Source organism: Rhipicephalus sanguineus, chromosome 4 (assembly GCF_013339695.2).
Source record: "Rhipicephalus sanguineus isolate Rsan-2018 chromosome 4, BIME_Rsan_1.4, whole genome shotgun sequence".
NCBI classification, from domain to species: domain Eukaryota; kingdom Metazoa; phylum Arthropoda; class Arachnida; order Ixodida; family Ixodidae; genus Rhipicephalus; species Rhipicephalus sanguineus.
The window spans coordinates 71,263,796-71,284,557 of NC_051179.1; the positions used below are offsets into that span (position 1 = coordinate 71,263,796).

A 20,762-nucleotide genomic window follows, 5' to 3' on the forward strand; every position below is an offset into this window, starting at 1 on the left:
ACTCGTTCGCGGCGCGTAAGTTTGTCAGCTGTAAACAGTAAACACCGCACAATCTTTCTTCTTCACAGCTACCTTGACCTACATTCACCCCAACGACGTCGAAGACTAGGTCGAGGACACGTGTGAGTGGCCAGGAATACGGCGAGTGAACATTGTTAATATATCGTTGAGGCGAATGTGTGGGGTCTTTGGCAGCTGTGCAACACTGGAGTCGCACAACCGGCACAACTACGCGCAGTCTGGCTGGGTTGGTCAGTCACTGGAGCACAATGTGAAGGAAAAAGTCGTGCTGGTGAAGGGGAATGTGACACCGTCGCAAGCCGTGAACAGTAGGCCCCATCGAGCGTGGGTTGCCGCGAGGCCCTCCGGTGAAGTACGGCGCGCGCAGGCTGCACATGCGTAACCGGACAAGGCGGAGTTTGCAGCCGTGTCGGCCTGTGTATTATGGACGATATGAAGTACGAATCTGTAACATCCTTACGAGTTACTAGGTGAGTTACCAGGGTGCTGCACGGGAACGTTGTTCTCGTCGGTTTTTTTTTTTTTTTTTTTTGCCGCCAACGAAATACCGGGAAGAGAGGCGTGACGATGGCGACACGCGGAAGTTCTTCCGATGTACTGAAGCCACCCACTGCCGCCGCAATTCAGGCGACGAAGGAAAACGATGCAGCGCGAACATGCCACACTCGCACTAATCGCGTGGCGTACTGTGCTGCGGACACACGATTGCACCTAAAATATTGCTCTTCTGCTGCTTGTTCGTTCTCTCGTACACGACACAGTGAAGGCCAGATGACTTGCTATGCGAATGCAGTAAATTTTCTGCCATGGTAGTCACTTCGTATCGGAGACGTGCGCACAACACAGTCACGCAAACGCGTACCAAAGCAACACAAACATGGCAGTGGCGCAGCCCAAAGCAGGATGGCAACACTGAGAGCATACCCTCTACCCCTGCAGCTATAATTATTCTAGTACACTATACCTGCAGCCCCTGCAGCTGACTGGTTCGAGGCTGCTCCTGTGAAAAGGTACAGTAGTAGAAAAGGTCTATATCGCTAGGCTGTGTTTTCTGGCGCTACCATCGTATCTCGGAAACTGCATTGCAGGGTGCCTATGCACCTACCTAAAGTCCCAAACAGCGACAAGTAAAAAGTGCAGAAATAATCAAATCGCTCTCCTTTATAATATTATCGTTATAAACAACAAAAATATTTTCTATGGGACAGGACTTTTGCAAAGTAAAACGCTAAAAAGAAAAAAATGACGTCATAGTCGCCATTTTGTAGTGTTGGTGAAATCTGGTGAAATTTGGCACTGACTACGGTGACGGGGCCCGTCAGCGCAGTACCGTCGTAAAAGTGACGGGGCCCGTCACCTTAGTGTAAATTGTAATAGTGACGGGGCCCGTCATAATAGCGACGTATTTTATAGCGACGGGCCCCGTCATCGTAAAGCAGTGACTACGGTGACGGGGCCCGTCAGCACAGTACCATCGTAAAAGGGACGGGGCCCCTTTACCGTCCTCGTCGTGTGGCGTTCGGGGCGTAGTAGTTACTTGTGTGTGGCAATAAAGAAAAAAAAAGCGTTCATGGCGTAGTTGGTGGGCGCGCTCTCCATGAAGTGTTAGGGCTGCAGGTCGTCAGTTCGATTCCTCCCGTTTTTTCTTCCTTTTTTTTTCAGGTTATGCGTCAACATCAACGTTACTGCTCTCACGGAGTCGTAACTTTTTCGTTCATGTCTGCGGCGGTTATACAGCCCTAGCGTTCGGATGATGCGTTGTTCCTATTTGTGCGAATATTCGAGCAATTCGAATATTCGAACGAATATTACAGTATTCGAATTCGCTTCGAAACGAATTTAAATTCTAGGAAATTTCAAAGTATTCGAAATGAACGAATAGACAGATATAAACAGCATGTAACTCCCTGTAAAGGAGGTTTCACTGCAGTGAAGGTGTGCTATACCGTGAACACACCTTTCCAAGAGAAATCCGCACTGCCGCGAAGCCCCACTTCAAGGTTAAATGAACATGCAGTAAAACCTTGTTAATTCAGAGTCACTGGGACTGTGACAAATTTATTTAGGCGGGTTTTCGAATTAACCAAACATACAAAAGGTGGGATGCAAGGAATTTTGTATTACTGGAAGTAAGCAGAGGTGGTCGTTTGCTGTGCCTGCTAGTTTGCGGTTACAAGGGTTTTTTCCAGCAATACTTGGTCCGAATTTTGCCGCTAAACCGGGGAAACGGCGGGCCTCGCTGAGGCCAGTGCAAGAAAAAAAAAGAAAGAGGAAAAAAAGAAACGGTCTCGTGGTCAACTGAAATGCGCGCCTGTGAAAAAGACGTGCTTCGCTGCAACACAGTGGTGACACACGGGCAGCATGTCACCTGCTCCTCGCAGCGTCAGTGCGTCATGATGCGGCCATTCGCCCATTCTTTCTGGTAAAATAAAGAATGTAATAATGACCAGTGTGACGGAATTCGCGATGTGTTCTGGGTGGAAAAAGAGGATCATTGAAGCTTTCGACTGAGTTTTCGAAGTAGGCGTTGCGGGCAAGTACTCCGCCAGCAGTGCAAGTGTGCAAATTGCCGGAACAACCGCCAATCGGAGGTTCACACACATCACGAATTCCGTCAGACCGCCCTTTATTAATTTCTCTATGTTCCTTGAAAGAATGGGTAAATCATGCCGCACTGAGGTTGAGAGAAGCATTCGTCATGCTGCCCGCGTGTCATCGCTGTGTTGCAGTGAAGCACGTCTTCTTTACCGCAGGCGCACATTTCAGTTGACCACGAGACCGCCTTTTGTTTTGTTTTTTTCTTGCGCTGGCAGCAGCGAGGCTGGGATGCTTCACTTGTCACTCATTAGTATCGCTACATTGCGTTGCCTTGTGGCTCCTAAGGGCCATCGTTTCTGCGGATTTGCGGCTAAATCGGGATCGGGAATTGGCACATGGCACCCAAAGTTTTTTAATTAACCGGGCTGTATGGTACTCACCGCCGCTTCAAATTATCCACTCAAATTTACATTGCAAAATACAGGGCCATAGAAATCCTTCTAATTATGCGGGATTTCGAAATAAAAGTTCGAATTAATGAGGTTTTAACTGTATTACCCTCACATCGATTCGTCATTCTTTAAGTTTAAAAGCTTGTTACGCCGGCTTATATGCTCTAATTATAGTAAATTTTAATTAACATATTTTATATGTTATCACTTGCATTCAACCGAAAGTCAACTCCTGCTACTACTCAAAGTTGCTTCGAATTCGCTTCGGACCTAAAATTTACTATTCGCACAAACCTATAGTTTGTTCCTATGCGACCTCGGTTCCAGTCGCGCTGAATAAGAAAATATATATGTTTCCATTTTTTTTTTCTTTTTTCAGTATTGTTTCACAATACCGAGCTTCCGGCTAGTCAACAATAGTTACTCATTCGTGGTAGCATGGCTCAGCGTGGGAGAGCGGAGCCCGTTAATCAGCCTGTCGCTGCGCCGCTGACGGTCATGCGCTGCGCAGCCAGTTACAGGGACGATGGGCGCAGCGAGGACAGCCAGTCAAATCAGCAATATGTTCCCTCCGAGATCTATTTCGCGACCATGGACTCTAGAAAAAATCCAGGAAGACTTCAGGCGCAGGTGGCTGTTTTGGTCGGTGGTGCACGTCAGTACGAAAACATTTCGGAGGTGGGGGGGGGGGGTGGGGGGGGAGCAGCGACGCATTGGCGGCATGCTGATATGCAGCGTCAGCGGCGCGAGCGGCGCAGCGACATATCCTGATTAACGAGCTCCGCTCTCCCACACTAGGCCGTGCCACCACGAATGAGTAACTATTGTTGACTAGCCGGAAGCTCGGGACGGTATTGTGAAACAATAATGAAAAAAGTAAAAAAAAACGGAAAAATTTTTTTATTTAGCGCGATTAGAACCGAGGTCGCATAGGAAAAACACACAACCGCCGCAGACATGAACGAAAAAGTTACGACTCCGTCAGAGCAGGAAGGTTGACGTTGACGCATAACCTGACAAAAAAAAAAAACCGGGAGGAATCGAACTGACGACCTGCATGCTGATGAACTACGCCACGAACACCACACGACGTGGGCTAAAACTACGCTAAAACGACCAAAAATCTGCGGTAAGGGGGCCCCGTCACCGTAGTCACCGCTTTACGACGACGGGGCCCGTCCACAGAACACTTATGGCCCGTCACTATAAAGACGTCGCTATTATGACGGGCCCCGTCACTATTACAATTTGCACTACGGTGACGGGCCCCGTCACTTTTACGAGGGTACTGCGCTGACGGGCCCCGTCACCGTAGTCAGTGCCGTGAAATTTTGTTCTGGGGTTGGTGTCGAAGCCTCTTTCCAATCTGGCAACGCTGCTCAGTGCAAGTCAGTAGCGGTCCCGGCCCTGACTTTTGCAAACAGTGTGCTCTGCTTGTCATCAGGGACACGTCAGTCCCTCGAAGTACGTCAGAGGGAGGCAGGCAGAGCAGCACTGGGCGTCCACAGGGGCGTACCAAATGAGGCGGTGCAGGGCGAGGTGGGCTGGTCTTCCTTTGAGGCTCGGGAAGCAGTGTCCAAACTCGCCTATGAGCGCCGGCTGAGCCAGCTACCAGACGGACGTTGGGCGCGTGAGGTGTTTAAGTACATCCACCTAAAGTGCATCAACACAAAGTGGGTGCTGCGCACAAAACGCCTGGCGGAGCGGTACGAGGTCGCACCATGCCGACTTACGGAGAAACCTCAGCGGGACAGGAGGACCAAGGTGCGGGAAGCCGTCCAGGAGGCCGAAAGTGCCAGCTGGCGGACGATGGCAGCAGGAAAGCCCGCTTTGAGTTTCTACAGTAAAGCAAAACAAGCGATCGAGAAAGAACCGCTGTACGAAAACTCAAAGGGAAGCGGTCTGCTATGTGAAGCCAGGTGCGGCATGTTGCGAACCCGACTGCTGCGGGCGACGTACACACCCAACCTCGACACGACATGCCCCCTGTGCACCCTGGAGAGGAAAGCATCGAGCACATCGTGCTACGCTGCCCAGCATTGAAACCACAGGTCTCCGCCACTTCATCAGCGCCCGCTACGCCACCGGAACAACGGCAGAAATTGCTGGCAATGGCGCTGGGTTTCCGGGAGTCACAAGAGCAACCGCAGTGGGAAACGGTGGAGGCAACGAAGCGTCGATTAGAACACTGGTGGTGTGCGAACTATCTGCAGGATAGAACAGGTCCGGCAGCAAATGCACCAAACCAATAGTAGAGACTTATTGTGCCAGATCCGGATTTCCCGTTGATCGCCCGTTACAAAGGGCAGCTGGCAGAGCAGACTTTATCATCATCAGTTCATCACTAGGGATGTCAATAGCACATTATTAAGATGTTCAAGTGCCCAATCATATTAGCGAATTTATCTCATTTATGGTATGTGTAGCGGCAACTTGCCACCGATCATTCTGACGTCTCGGCCCTTTGTTCATTTTTCGTCTGAAAAAAAGAAAAGCGATACTTCCTTGAAGTATGCTGACGTGCTCCTTAGCGTATATGTTCATTCCTAGTCTTCACAAGCCGAAACCTCACAGGTTCCTTATGCATTCGCCTTAGAAGACTCGAAGGCGAAAGCCATATATTTTGCACTTCCTCCAGGATCGGAGGCATTGCTTCTGCGCCTGACATGTTTTGTCCTGCCTGCGTGATTGGCACACCGTTGACCAAGCGACAATGTCATGCAATGACGTCATGATCAGGCGTCACATCATGTGTCGTCGCGGTGGCGTCACAGTGACGTCACGATGGCGCCATAGTGATGTCATGATGATTTAACGATTGATCACATGAATACTCATTTCTAGTAAATTTCCCATGCATAATATTTACAATTGCTTTTGAACTTGCGCTTTTCCTAAAGGGGCACCTGAAGCCGAAATTTAACCTCGAGATGTTTGTGTTGTTTGATTGTCCTGTATACGTGGACACTTAAGAACGATCATTAGCGCAGAAAAGTGCCTTTAGGACATTTTAGTTTGGTTTTAAAGTAAGCGTGAGTGCTCATCTGAGGTTGGCAGCACTTCGGGACATCGCCACTGGTATGACGTACATAGGGGCCTAGTGTGACGTTCCACTAGTAAAACGAGTTTTGTCGGCGTCACAGAACATGTGCGGGGCGCACACAATACCAGCACTGGCTATCAGGCGAGGGCTATTGGTCTTCCCTCCTCTCGATCAGTTGGGCTGCTCTCAAGGTAGGTCAGGGCTGTTTAGCCCAGAATTACTTCCCTTTTTCACGAGGGGACACATGCTAAACAGGCTTAACACACCGAAGCATCCACATCGTTTCATTCTTAACAGAGCGCGGGCCCCGATTTGAAAACTGCGTCTTCAACGACACCAAAGCTTGAGTGCACGTGATCATAGGTGCTCCCACACCTGTGAGCGCTAGTTTTTTAAGGCTTTAGGCGGGCGTGTCGAAGTGACGCAACATGGTGCGCAATTAACGATGCTAGTAATACTTATACGCTACGTTAGAGCTTTTACAATTCAATTTCATGGTTACCATACGCAAAGCTACAAATTTCGGTAAAAAGGTCAAAAACAAACTTTCGCTGTCAGGGCTCTAATATTCTTTTGACAGTGTAACAGTACACATTTTCTTAGCGGTTATGTTATTCACGCGTATTTTATTCTGTTCGTAGTGCGCATGCATGTATTTACATGTATCTATGCCAAAGAACCACGTGTTATATTATTGAAGCTATCACAACGAAAAGCTTCGATTGTATTTGGCATGTGTGCACGGCTGTTGTTTTCAGTTCCAGCCCCCTGGCCTCGTCAAGCTGTAAGCTTACAGCTTTCTTGCCAAGGTGGCCTTGAACATGTACTTTGTGCATGTTGTAAATAATACTTGACTTAACTTCTTTAACATTAGCGCCATGAAGCAATGCGGTGTTCGGTATCTTCCTCAAATATTATTGCGTAGCTCCATCGTCTAATGAAAGAACTTGCCAGACAGAGTTGTCAGTGCGCGTGGAGGACAATAGTTATATGCCTGTATACCAATAATCGGACCGACAGGCAGCATCAGGCGTCGTCGCTTTTTCAAAATAAAATTCCGCTTCTGGCACTTGATGGCTTAATTGTAGTCACTAGGGCTACAAGCTCGAAGCGCTATACGAATTGACGTTTCGCTAAAAACGCAGTGATTGGCATAACACGAGTAATTGTGACTGCGTGCCATTTTCGTATGTCGTCGTGAAAATCACGCACTTTTTACGCACTGAACATTACTTTACTAGACGTGCTACCAAGGAAATAAATTGCTTAGTAAGGAGAAAATCCTTATCTATCTCGGCCGAACCAATGAATACACTATTCCCTGATGTAGAACGTATTTTCTCTAAGAACGACACGACTCGCTAAGCTAGAAATGAAGAAATAGCAGCAATTTATATTTAATAAATATTCTCCACTTCCTTTGAGTACGTGGTCGTCGGGTAGAATGTATTATTTTGGTCACTTTCTCCCTGGATTATCACGACCAATATATTGTTCTATCAATCGTGCTTCGATATAATAGAACGACACAAACGTATACGAAGGTCGTTTCCAATTTCGCTCGACCTTCTTGCTGGAAGATCTCCCGTAGTGCCCTCGCAATTGCAGTAAGCCGTATTTATGGGCGAGCAATTGACCTTTACGACCGTGCACGCTTGCATCTTTCATGCCCGAATGTTACTTTACCTCTTTTCGTTTGTGCTTTAAGATGCCCTTGATATAAATGTCGTAACCTTTCTGAATTAAACGACTGTTCATTTTCCATTCCTCACTTATACTCAGTTTCTCTGCGGTTTGAAGTAAATAGCTTGAAACTGTCGCTCTGTTTCTCCTTCATTTTTGTTAGTCTACGGCATAGTGTTCGTTGAGTTATCGGGAGGACCCAGGCTCGACTTAATGGCCCAGTGGCAATGGGTGGTTCGCATATTTTGTGATTATTGTGACCTATCGCGTTAATATAGCGGATGGCATTTCGCTTTTCATGCGATGTGTGATTGATGTGATTGATTTCATGTGTATGTGATTCAGGGATATGTGAACCTATTTTTGGAGGCCACCGAAGCCAATGGCGGATGGGGACAATAGTACACGCATCCCAAGACGAAATTGTTGTTTAGAAGGACGGCTCTGTCTGTTGTGGCCTTACAATGTAAATATTTCAGAGCTGGTGGTATTGTATACAGTCTCATCTTTGAAACGAATCTTGTTGAAAGAGCGTATTTCCTCTACTTAAATGACTAGAAGCACGACGTGTTTCACAGTGCTGTGTTTTGACCTCCCTTAATTATGTTTTGTTCACGTCACAGCCTTCCAACTATTTCTGTAACACCGTAGAAAAATGTTAGCAAGGCTAAACGAAATGTATTCAGCAGGGCCACCTAGAACTTAAAATAATACGCAGCTGCTCAATGTTAGTTTTCGCATGTTCTAACATTTCGGGAGCACTGTCAGCACTGTGAAATGTATATCAACTAGGTTGTGTCTGTGTTTGTGGAAATTCACCTAGCGCAGTTTTCTTTAGCAAAAATTTTTCTGCAGCAGAAAAGGGACCACACATGCGGCAACCACCGATTTTACATCGTGTACGAAACGCCAAGCGCCTGCGGCAAGCGAACGAGACGACATACGTCGTGGAAACGGGCAATTCGGTAAAAAGACGCATGCTGTTTAACTGGCTCCTCAAGATCGTGCACGACTAAGCCAGCGTCATCTGAATAATACGATCAAAAAGATATTCTTGTCATGTAGTACCTTATAAGCGTTTCGGATGGACTACGAGTTCATGTAACCCATCAGATCAAACATGTGGGCCTATCCTGCAGATCGTGCAACCTATGAATGTGGGCCGTGCGGTAAGTACAGGCGTACAAGAAATAAATCGGAACGCCGTACAGACGGTTGCTTGCCGATGGAGTGCGCGCTCGAACGATACAGCCCTCTTCGGCGCATGTACTGTCTCCCCAAGCAGGAACATTCGCTGCATAGAGCTTGTGTAACGCGTTCCATGGCACCAAAATGCTTACGTTATGTGCATCTTAGCGTTATGACGGGGGTGCTGAGCGGATGGTGGCTGAAGGTTCTATCCTCCCAGCACCCCCGTCGAAGTGTTAGAGCCTAGAGCGTGCGCACTCGCGCTTTATGTTTTGTTATCTTCGGGCCATTTATCTTTCCGAAAACACTTGCTTGAGTGACAGTATGTTTGCCTTGCCTGCTCGGGACTAGCACTGCAGCAAAGACCCGGTTCTTTTGAATGGGCTTAAGAGGTGCCGAGCATCAGACGTCTGGAGAAAGGGCTCGATACTCTCCTAATGCAGCAATAGCTGTATTTGCACTTTCAACCATGGCATTGAAAAACAACTATGCGTTGATGAAAGCTATATACCCTGAGGTGCACAACGCAGCACTGTTTCTTTAGGTTTGTGAAGACCAAGTACACATTTGAAGTTGCATGAATGGCTCGAGACCAATGCACAGAGGGTGGATGAAATCAGCTGCTTGCTATTTCTGCACTGTCACACGCGGTGCACAACCTCGCTTGGGTATTTAGTTGCGTCAACCATTGAAAAGGTTTACACTTGCTGGCGCGTAGTTGGAGCAGTGGTATCTCATGTACTGAAACGTGACGTTCCGTAAATTCGCGATCAGGCTAGGTGCATTTCTCGTATTTTCGAACACTTCTTTTTTTACAGGAATCGCTGAAACAAGCCGACAAAAGACTTTTCAAGTGCACCTTCGTGGCGGCAGGATAGCCGGTTATTGGCTCTGTAATCAATGACACATCAGAGAGTCACAAGCTCTGCACTAGTCATTATTACCACGCAAGACTTCTCTTATACTATGATGATCCATGATCAGCCGAGTCATGACCACGTAGAGTGATCCGCAGTAGTTTGCTTAAAGCATCAAAGAAAGATATGACTAAAGCTAACCTCGCATATAAATCCGATGACGGCGTGAGTCCGGCAAATCGTGCCCTCTGACGTCCAAGAATCGGACTACTTCTACGGCCAAGCACTTTCCCACACTATTGAAAGGGGACCCTGCTGCTCGGTCGAGGTGGTTGCGTAGGCGTCACGTTGGGACGTCACAATTTTTTTTCTTTTTCCTTCCTTACAATTATGTCCCCTTACCCTTCCCGAGTGCAGGGTAGCGAACTGGATAATTTTCTTCTGATAACCTCCTGCCTTTCACATAACCATTCTCTCTCCCTCTGTAGGACGACCAGGTACCAGTTATCGCCAGTGGTGAAAGATGGTTCTAATGAAAGTGTTATTACGACGTCCTAAATTGAATGGATTCTATTTCCATGTCTTCCTATATTGCCCTGGACATTTGGTGTGCGCCTTAAAAAAGTCACAGTTTTGCCCAACGGCGAAGCAATGAACGTGACAGCAACAAATTTGAATGTAACGCCGAAGAACGGAAAGCAGCTTGGACAAACGCGGCCGCTGCAGTGAGCGAAGGGACCCTTGTATGCTCTGTAACTTCAGCGCGGACATCGCGGTGAAAAGCACAACACATACAACCCCCCTGCTCCCTCCACGAGGCGCATGCAGGCGACCACGCCCCGTAGGGCGAAGTGCACCGAGGCGCGCGCATGCAAACGCTACGTGCGGGGCGATGACCTTTAAAGCGCGCCCCTCGCGCACTTCGCGCCATCTCGCTGTGAGTAAGAAAGCACGCTGAAATAAATGGTGTATATAAACAGCTCGCCGTTAGCATGCTGAAAGACTGCACACTTCGGGCCCTAGCCGTCTAACGCGCGCGCTGCGGAGCCAGAGGGCGGCCGGTCGATTCCGCGCGTCGGAAAGTATTTCGGAATTATTTTTCTTTGTGTTTGTTATGTACATATATACACATATAAATACGATGCGTGACGGCGGCGACGGCAAAAACCAGCCGAGACTGACCATATAATTGCTATCGCATTAAAACAAATTACGTTAATCACAGTTGTGGCATGCAGCCTCCTAATGAACTTTTTTTGGTGTACATGTAAGAACTAAGAATAATAAAAAATATTTATTTATTGAGAGTAATAAATAAAAAATATATATTTTTATTGTTTTTTATACCTCTCTGTATAACCAAGGATTATATAAGAGGCCACATGGCACACCTACGACTTGCACTTCACACAAACACACACACACACACATATATATATATATATATATATTGTTAAGTGGTTTATTGGACGGGACTCGGCGACAATTCGCTATGGCGACAGTCCAGGCCAAAGCACGGGCTGGTAAAGGTCTCGCCGGCCTGCTGAGCTCGTTCTCGCAAACGCTGTTCGGCCTGCAGCTTACGAACGGCAGGGCGGCCAACACGTTGATGATGGCGGTCTTGAATTCGGACCATGTCGTAAAATCGATGCGTGGTTGTTGTACCACAGGCCGGCCACACCCGCGAGGTAGAAAACCAAGTGGTCAATTTCCCCCTCGTCCCAGTTATTGGGGACACTCACGCGTTCATAGATCGCGAGCAAGTCCTCCACGTCGGTCCCATCTGCGCCAGTGAAGACTGTGGGGGTCGCGGATACGAGGGACACCGGGGCATGAGTCGGTGAGGCGGAGGCGTCTGTCGGGCGGCGTCTTGAGGCATGGTAGCTGGTAGGGTACGGGATCGAAGCTCCAGAGGCATCGAATGGGAGCACAGCACTCTCTACCAATTTGTTAAGCGGTTTATTGGACGGGACTCGGCGACAATTCGCTATAGCGACAGTCCCAGGCCAAAGCACGGGCTCCGAGAGCGAGCGGCGTTTACAAGAGGACGACCCACGAGGAGCCGCTGGAGAACGCAGCCCCGTTTAACAGTACCAATTGCTTCGCCACAATTATATATATATATATATAATATATTATATATATATATTATCTATATATATAGTATATATATATATCTAGTATATAAGTGATATAATAGTTCTCGGTCTAGACTTACCTTCTAGCCGATATCTCCCGATTCCTAATATAACCAGTGAAATGCTCGTTCACAAAGCGACCGAAAACCTCTATTAATTTCTGTCATCCTCAGGGCAAGATACGGTCATAAAAATATTCGCGTGCACTTACGAGCCCTCGAAAATTATGTATTCTTTGGGAAAATACTTATTCGAAAGGAGAGCAAAACAAACTGTCTCGAAAAATATTCGTCATTTATCACAATGTCCAAGTATATCATTATTACTTGAAGGCAAAGCAGTGAAAAGCTTCACTGCTGGCATGATGAGGGCCTACACAGAATGGGATGATATCGAAACTTCCAGATTTATTTACTTGCAAAATGTTTAGAGAAAATGATTGCAAGACAGATCATCAGCTTTTGCTCTTACTCAATGCTGGGTGTTCGTACGCAAGGATGCCCGGCAGAAATAAACCATTCAAGCACAATACATTTCTCTTAAAACTGAAAAAAAAAAGTCCTTTAAATGAGTAAGTATATTGACAAGATACGAGAGTCGGTCCAACATCGCTGAAATCGGTGAAACTGATATGTCAAAAATCACCGATATAGCAAGAGAGATGAAATTAGGTTATAAAAGAAACACACAGGAAAGTAATTACTGTAAAAAATCGGGCGAAAGTAAAAATTGCCAGAACGGGATCGTTAACCTCACTCAAGTATTGTTTTATCAATTGAGTTACCCTGAAACAGCCTCTCCGGCGACATTCGTGGGTGCTTGTGCGCTAGATGAATTGTCGGATGGTTCACATCCTACTCGCATTGCTTTAATCTCTTATATTCATATACCTCATATACCTTATTTATCCTCCATTTCAAGAAAACACAGAAACTATTTCTCCTATAAGTTTCGTGACTAAATATTCATCCACTTGACATCCTGGTGTCTTGGCAGAAATTGTGCTGCTTTGATCCCCATTTTCTTTCTCTCCAGAAAGTTGCCAAGCATAATTAATGCCCATACGTCACTTAATTAGTGCTCCTAATCATGCATACCGTTCATAGAAGGTCATTCCAAGTGGAACGACAACTTTACTCGGTGTGCTTATGCAGGCACCCTCGTATGCGTAATATGCAAGTTCATCAAAGGTGACAGGGCACTGAACATAATATAAAATATGCGAAACGAAGCAACTGTTTATGCCTTGCCGCCTCCCGCGATGATTACTCAGTGCGTGTTCTTTTATTAATTGCATTCGTAAGAGCATGTCCTCTCGGTTTTTAAGATCACGTACACATACAAATGCAATATTCAAAGATCCCAAAGCGGCAGCCATTTTGAGCAGATTAATTAAAAATTTGCAGTGAGGACATAACCTAGCTGAAGTTTTTCGGACGCTGTGATCTCTGCTGGTGAATAATGAGATCTGGTTATTAGTTTGTTTTTTCGCCATGCCTAAAAGCCGCATCTAAATAAATACATGCTCAGTGACTGGAGCATTTATTAACCTCCATTTTAGGGAATCAATAAAAAATTTAAATCCTGATATTGCGTATGACACATAGTTGAAAACGTGTATATTTAGCCAGTTTTGCGACTTTTCCCAAGTGGAATAAACGAGTTGTCATAAAAAACGTGAAACAAGCGCCGTAATCGCTATTGAATTCCTTGTTATAGAGTAGTTTATTTGTAATAAAAACGTTGTAATAAGGCGCGAAACAATCTAAGTAAAAGAAGGATAGGAAAGAATGCCCGCCTGTTCTGTACTGGTGTTACTTCGATTTGCTTCGGGCTCTTATTACGTTGCTGTTGGCGTTAATATACCTTAGATGCTTCTTAATACACACAACTATACGAATTTAACAACTGCACAACAATCTTACAAAGAATCTTTAATACCTGGAAATTTGACAGGAATCGCTCTTTTTATACTTGCTTTGTTTAATCTCACCACTGCATACTATTCCCGTATTGTTCATTTAAACGAAGCAATTTGCGCTGCATCTCCTTTATACGCACTGACACATTTCGGCCAGCTCGCCAGCCATTAGCCGCAGTCTGATGTGCCGTCAAGCATTCCTCCGTCACTAGCCCTAAGATAATAAATACTGATAGCGAATACTAAGAAAATAGAAAGATGTGCAGGGTTTTCTAAATCCAGATTTGAAAACAGCGACAGTGGACAAAAGTTGAGAAAAAGGGAAGGTACAGTAGACACGCAAATTAGGGTGGTTGATTATTTTTACTTTTGCTTTTGTACCACCAATAGTGTTTCTTGCATCTCGGTGTCTGAACCAACAATGAAGAAAGTTAGCATGATCTACGATATGTAATAAGAAATAACAGAGCGCTATATCAGGAAGAAATTTAAGTTTAGCAAAATAAATGCGACAACATGCCTCGTAGACTACCCACATAGCTACTTGGTGCACATGCAGGAGACAGTGGCAGTGGCATTCCCATTGGTCACTTAGAAACGCAGGAGCATAAACTGCTCCATGAGTACATTACTGGCCTGAAAGGAAATGCGGCATTCATATATAGCATATCTAAGTACGTCCTCATATGTTGACGCAATACCTTAACTATATGTGAAACATGAACAAGTGCAAAAGGGAAAGAGAGTTAAGACTCATATGAAGCTTACTCTTACTTTTCAAACGATGAAGCCTTTCATGAACTACAGAAACTTGTATTACAATTGGTTAGTAATATATGGGTAAACGCGCAGCCACCAGAAATTTATTAAAAGGAACTTCTCATAGGAAATGGAGGCCAGCTTAAAAGCGGGTCTATCCAGCAATAGAAGCGCCCGAGTTCTTAATTAAGGAACGTAGGCATTTCGCAACAACGATATCGTTGGTTGTTTCTGTATTATCGTGTATAGAGCAGAGAGCTTAATCTACTTTGCAAACTCGTTAAGAAGTTCCCCACAGGAATGGCTTTATGCATAGTCTGGACAACTTCACCAATTTTGCTTCCTGGTTTTCTACAACACGCACGCCGTTATCTGGAGTGCTTCGTATGAGTATAACGGGCAAACGAAAAAGCCCGACCTTTCAAGAACCTTTTTACGTCAGAGTTAAACACGCTGTAGTTATTCAGCCTATGCTACTGGTCGCTTTTAAAAGTACTGAGTGCTTACCCCTGCTATTCTATTGCGAAGACCGCATTGGGCAAGCCCATTTTAGCAGGGACCCCATAATCCTCAGCTTCGGTCTAAGAACCTGCCAATAAAAAAGGCGTGAAGTGAAATCTTGGGCAATTTCCCATAATGGCCATCAGCCTGTATACGATGGCAAGCTTACAAAAGCAATCACTAGCATCCGGCTGTTGACGAGTGTACATTGTCCCTTGCACATTTGTGCAGCCAGGCGCTGCGCGTTGAGCGCGCTGCTTCACGTCATCGGCTCGACAGTAGGCTGCACAAAGGATAGCGTGTACAGAAACTTGGTCGGCGTCAGACGATGTGCACGAATTTTTGTCGCTATCTGTGATTACCATGTGTGAAGCCTGGGAGAACTACGTGAAAGCTTTAAATGGAACTACGAGAAACGGGCAGCAAAGACGAGGTTAGGTGAAGGTCAGAGAATTTCGAGTGAAGGTCACAGCAGTGTCCAAACACAGATACTTATCTCGGCATAGTACGAAACTTCGAGAGAAGTCTAAATGAATATCAAGTGAAAAAAAAAAAACATTGTATTGAATTTAAAAAAATGGACAGACTGGCGCACAAGCTAGCACAGTAGCTTCATGAATAATGAACTCTGACAATAGATATCTCTAAAAAAGTCAGCTACGATCCTCATTGCCGCATCTAGATTGCACGAGGTGCCCGTTAAATGATTAAATTCGGTACAATTCGCTGGAGGACCTGTCGCGGTCTACAGCAAGCAGCAGAGTTATACATAAATACAGAAATCACAACCGCAAAGCCTATTTTCAAATCATTCCTCTTAACAGGGATTCATGTTAATGTCTCAGAGAATTGAAGCTAATTATGGCGACGTAAGTACTATCTGACCTCCATAGTCATTCAGTTGTGTCCGCCGTATCTTGTACGAATGTGACTATCACAGCAAGAGTTAAAGTGGCCTAGATAACCCTTAAGTGGAACGGCGCAAGTGCTTCAAACGAAGCTTAGTAAAACATGTTGGACCAGTTTGGTTCATGTCGATGAAAAGGTAAGGGCGCTACCCAAGGTAAAAAAATAAACAGGAAGACATCAAAGAACTTCACTTACAACTGGATTTATTTAGAAAGACTTCTTTTTATATACATTGCAGACAGCTGAGCAGTTACATTTGCTCAGAAAAATGGTGTACAATCACGTGCTTATGAATTCACGCTTTCAAAAATTGCGCTTCTTCTGAAGGGTAAGATGACGTATCACTGATACTATCATCTTGTTTCGCATTGATAAAGTACGCCAGATCGATCAAAAACAAGATCAGTGCTTATTTACCTTGCACTGTGAATTCTGTGTGGACCGGATCTTACAAATATTCGCGTACTCGGAAGCAGCAAGAACACTGCGGCACGTGAACTATTGAGGCTTACCATATCAATGCGAAACCAGATGGTTGTATCAGTTATACGTCTGTTGCCCTGCGTAGAGCAAGCGCAATTTTTTTTAAGCGTGAATTCGTAACCATGTGATTGTAAATCATTCTTCTGCGCAAATGTAACTACGCAGCTGCTTCCAATGTATAGAAAAAAGAAGGCTTTCTTCAAATAAATCCAGTTGCAATTGATGCTCTTTTCTTCCTCCTGCTTTTTTTTTTCTCTAGCTTGGGCTGCGTCCTCACCTATTCATCAATTTCCAATGAAATTACTTGAATTTTTGCTACTGATAACTTAAAAACAACTAGAGCCTGTTGGTGTTCAATAATGCCTGCAATGTTACGCGCCAAATTATGTAAAAATAAGGAACGAAGTAAGCCACATTAGCGCGATGCCGTTATTGTGGCTTTTTGCTTGTGTTAATATACGCATTTACGTGCAGAAGCAGCTAACTTGTTGAAGTAGTTGTGTGGAAAAAAGCTATGTGGAAATATCTATATATCATATGTCATGCATGGTTGCATCCCCCCCCCCCTAAAGAACTGAATGACAATCTAGAAATTCATTTCTGCGGAGGCAAGTTCGTCAAACGAAAAAAAGGCTACAAATCGGTGAATGATAATTTTTGCCTTTTTCTGGACGGCATTTATGATCGTGCTAAGAAAACGGTGTGCGCAATGGCTACAACCCAAGTTTTCACACATAGGACGACATATAGCTCATTGTTCGGCATCGAGAATCAAACCTGTAGTCTAGGCAAAACAAACACGCTATGAAAATTTTCCTGACTAAGAATAACTTTCATTTGGGTGACTCGGTTCATGCTTAACTGGAGTGACTTGTACGTACATTCGTCAAACCTTCAACAGCGAGAAGCGCGAAATGTTTTTTTTTTCTTATGTGGATGCTTGAACTTCAATGCTGATCAGACTACAACACTGAAGATCACTACAAGCCGACTTGGACCTTCCCTACACGGATGCTTAAGCTTCAATGCTGACAGAACCACAACACTGAAAATCATATCAAGCAGCTTTGGACCTTACCCATTTTGATGCTTAAACTTCAATGCTGATAGAGCCGCAACACTGAAGATCACAAGCGCAGTTGGGCCTTACTCATGTGGATGCGTAACTTTCATTGCTGATCGAACTACAACTCTGAAGATCGCAACAAGCCAACTTAGACCTTCCGCTAATCTGCTGTTAATCTTTCTGCTGATTTGCTGAACTTTATAAGGAACGGAACTACTAATACAGGCGCGTGTCCGATTTATTATTTCTGAAATGGAAATGCGCGAAGGCAATACAGCATGTTCCATGCTACTTCACACATCATAGGTAATGCTTTTGAGTCTGGATACTGAGCGCCCGCGTAGAGTTGCTGCGGATGGTGCGCACACTTGCGCTGCGGATCAAGTGGAAAATATGTCGCTTGAAGTGCATGTGGAACATATGTGCTGCGGGAATTGAAGTGTGTACTGGGAGAGTTCGATCTCATAGAGTGTGAATAAGAGATGTAATTAGGCAATACAGTCGGCGTTCTCCGAGTCCAGTGCTACAAGATAAGATGCTACGACAGATGGAAGTAATTATTACACTTGGAATGTCTGTTCATTGCAACTTTGTAGCAAGAAAGTTGTGTGAAAACTTAAATATACACCTTAATTGACGTACGTGATCTTAGTACAAAATAGGTTCCATACGACTCTGGCAAAGGTAAAGCAAGTGATACTTGAGAGTACTACCAACAGTATAAAGCTCATAAATGTGAGGAGTATATTTATGCTCGTCAATAGGAGGCTTATCAGAAGCCTAACCGATATTTTAACCACATTTCAGTGTGAAGACTGAATTACTGCCACAAACTTCGACAACACATCAACACTAAGTTGAACCCAAACTTCAACAGCATATCAGCCGAGTGTTCATCGTAAAGTTCACGCAACAGCAGAAAGTTCAACAGCGTATAAACAGAAGGTCCATGTTGCCTTCCGTCTTCACGTTTCTAGAAAGTGCTAAGCACTCCCCCATTTCGTTTTCACATGTCGCTGCAAAGGTGAAAATTCGAATAAACGACAACACCGTGCACTCACTTTTATGAAACCCACTAATCGTACTGTTTTTCTCATTTGGCAAAGGAATCTATCGGGGTTGTTTCTCATTTCTCAGTCTTGCTGGCATCGAAAGTCTACTTTCCTCGAAAGCGCGCAGGTTAAAAATCTTGCCATTAAATCAGTACTCGGATTTATAAGAACAGTAATTTCTGAGGTTTTCCGTACGGAAACCAGTATACGATTATGAGCATGGCATAGTGGAGGGCTCCGTAAATATAGATCATCTGGTGTTCTTCAACGTGCACTGACAACGTAGTACACGTTTCTGTAGTTTTTCGCCTCCATCGAGATTCTGCCGATACGGCCGGGATCGATCTCGCCACTTTCGGTTCGGCTGCGGAGCACTGTAACCACAGCATCACGGAGGTGGACAGCAAATGGATGAGGCTGTTCATACTTGACATACGTATTTGGCTAAGTGGCCAGCCAAATACGGACCGCTCATCATTATTCAGGGCTGTACACTATTGTACAGTGTTCTAAACCACTGTATCCCAGCGGCGGCTGAGTGTGTGCATCTTAGCAATGCAAGTACACACTTTTGAGGATGAGTACCTCACTGCGCGCGGTAAAAAGCTAAGCCCTTAAATATTGTACGAGTCACTTTATGCCTAGATTACATTTATACTAAAATCTGGATGTAAAGCTAGGCGCTCTAATTTCGAATTTTTACGTTTCTATTTATTTATCAATTTCAAGCTTGATTTTTAATAATATATTGTAATTGGTAATTCAGTAAATTAAACAATCTTGTAGGCTTGAATTCCTAACGTTACAAGACTAAAATCATTAAAAATATATATTGTGCTTCACGAATATCGTTTAGTGCAAAAATACAACTAAGCAATTACTCAACAGCCCGGAGGGTTACGCTACGAGACATTTTTGCGTTCAAGTTTGTCAATACAAGACTTCATTTCATCCCGAAAGTCACGGGGTCGAATCCCGGTCGCGGTGTCTGCTTTTTCGATGGAGGCGAGAACGTTTGAGGCCGGTGTACTTAGATCTAGGCGCACATTAAAGAACCCCAGGTGGTCGAAATTTCCGGAGCCCTCCACTACGGCGTCTCATAATCATATCTTGAATTGGGACGTTAAACCCCAGATACTGCTATTATTAGACTTCATTTCACCACTTCAGCGACCGCTTTAATAATCCAATGTCAACGTGGATGTTCATAATTGACACAAAAGCTGCGTGAAATGTATAGCGGCCGACTGTTGTATGCGTTGTTATGTCGATATTAGTCGCTACATATTCTTCGACACAGGACCCGGCGGGCAAAAGCAACCCTGCCTCTGTTAGCCCCACGTATACAAGGGGTTTTGCAACGACAATGTGCGCAGGCTATACATTTTTGTCCGAGGCGCGATAACGTCTTCTCGCGCGGGCTAATCGCCGCGTGCAAATGGCCTCATCCGGGGCTCACCAGAGATTTCCATCGGCAGTCGCGTTTAGTTCCTTCTATACATCACGCCACTTATGTTCATCGATGTGGGGGATGGAAGTAGTGCGGCCGAGAAGCAAGCGTTCCAGAGCCTTGATATCATTTCAAAATGTGTCAACCGATGTTACGGTTACTGGCATAGGCTCCAAAGGCTAAATGAACTGGTTGGAAGACGATGCAAATTGGGAAACCACTCAAGAACATGGCCTACACGAAGGTATAAGTCTTCAACGCAACTACAACTTTATATTCATCGCTTCACGAATCAATTTCCAGGTAGCTTTATTGCGCATAACAATTAATGGACATCTCGCCTCGGCGGATTTGGCCGTCGCCGTCGCCGTCGCCGACCGCATGCACCGTATATGTATAAGTATGTATATATATAAAGGCCCCAAAGAAAAATAACTCAAAAAAACTGCTTCCGAAGCGCGGAATCGAACCAGGGACGTCTTGCTCCGCAGCGAGCGGCGCTATCCACTACGCCACGAAACGCAGATCCTCCACGTAGCTTAACGGCGAGCGTTATATACCACCATTTAGCGCTGGACGCTCAGAGACAGAAGGCGATAATAAGCGTTTCTTCATTAAGCGAGGTGGCGCTGAGCCCGACGGCGCATTTAAAAGTCGTCGGCAAGCTCGCTCTCTTCTCTTATATTTGCGCATGGGAGAAG

At 45.2% G+C, this 20,762-nt stretch overlaps 2 protein-coding genes across 2 annotated transcripts in view; both read left to right on the forward strand.

Moving 5' to 3' along the window:
* Window positions 1-20,762, forward strand: part of LOC119390221 (integrator complex subunit 2) — an 83,464-nt gene that overhangs the window by 10,237 nt on the left and 52,465 nt on the right. The gene's annotated exons all lie outside the window — the stretch shown is intronic.
* Window positions 176-20,762, forward strand: part of LOC125758238 (uncharacterized) — a 21,105-nt gene continuing 518 nt past the window's right edge. Inside the window, exons 1-2 of the mRNA XM_049415229.1 lie at window positions 176-247; window positions 4,395-4,930. Of these exons, the coding sequence (XP_049271186.1) occupies window positions 176-247; window positions 4,395-4,930 (608 nt within the window). The remainder of the gene's footprint in view (window positions 248-4,394; window positions 4,931-20,762) is intronic.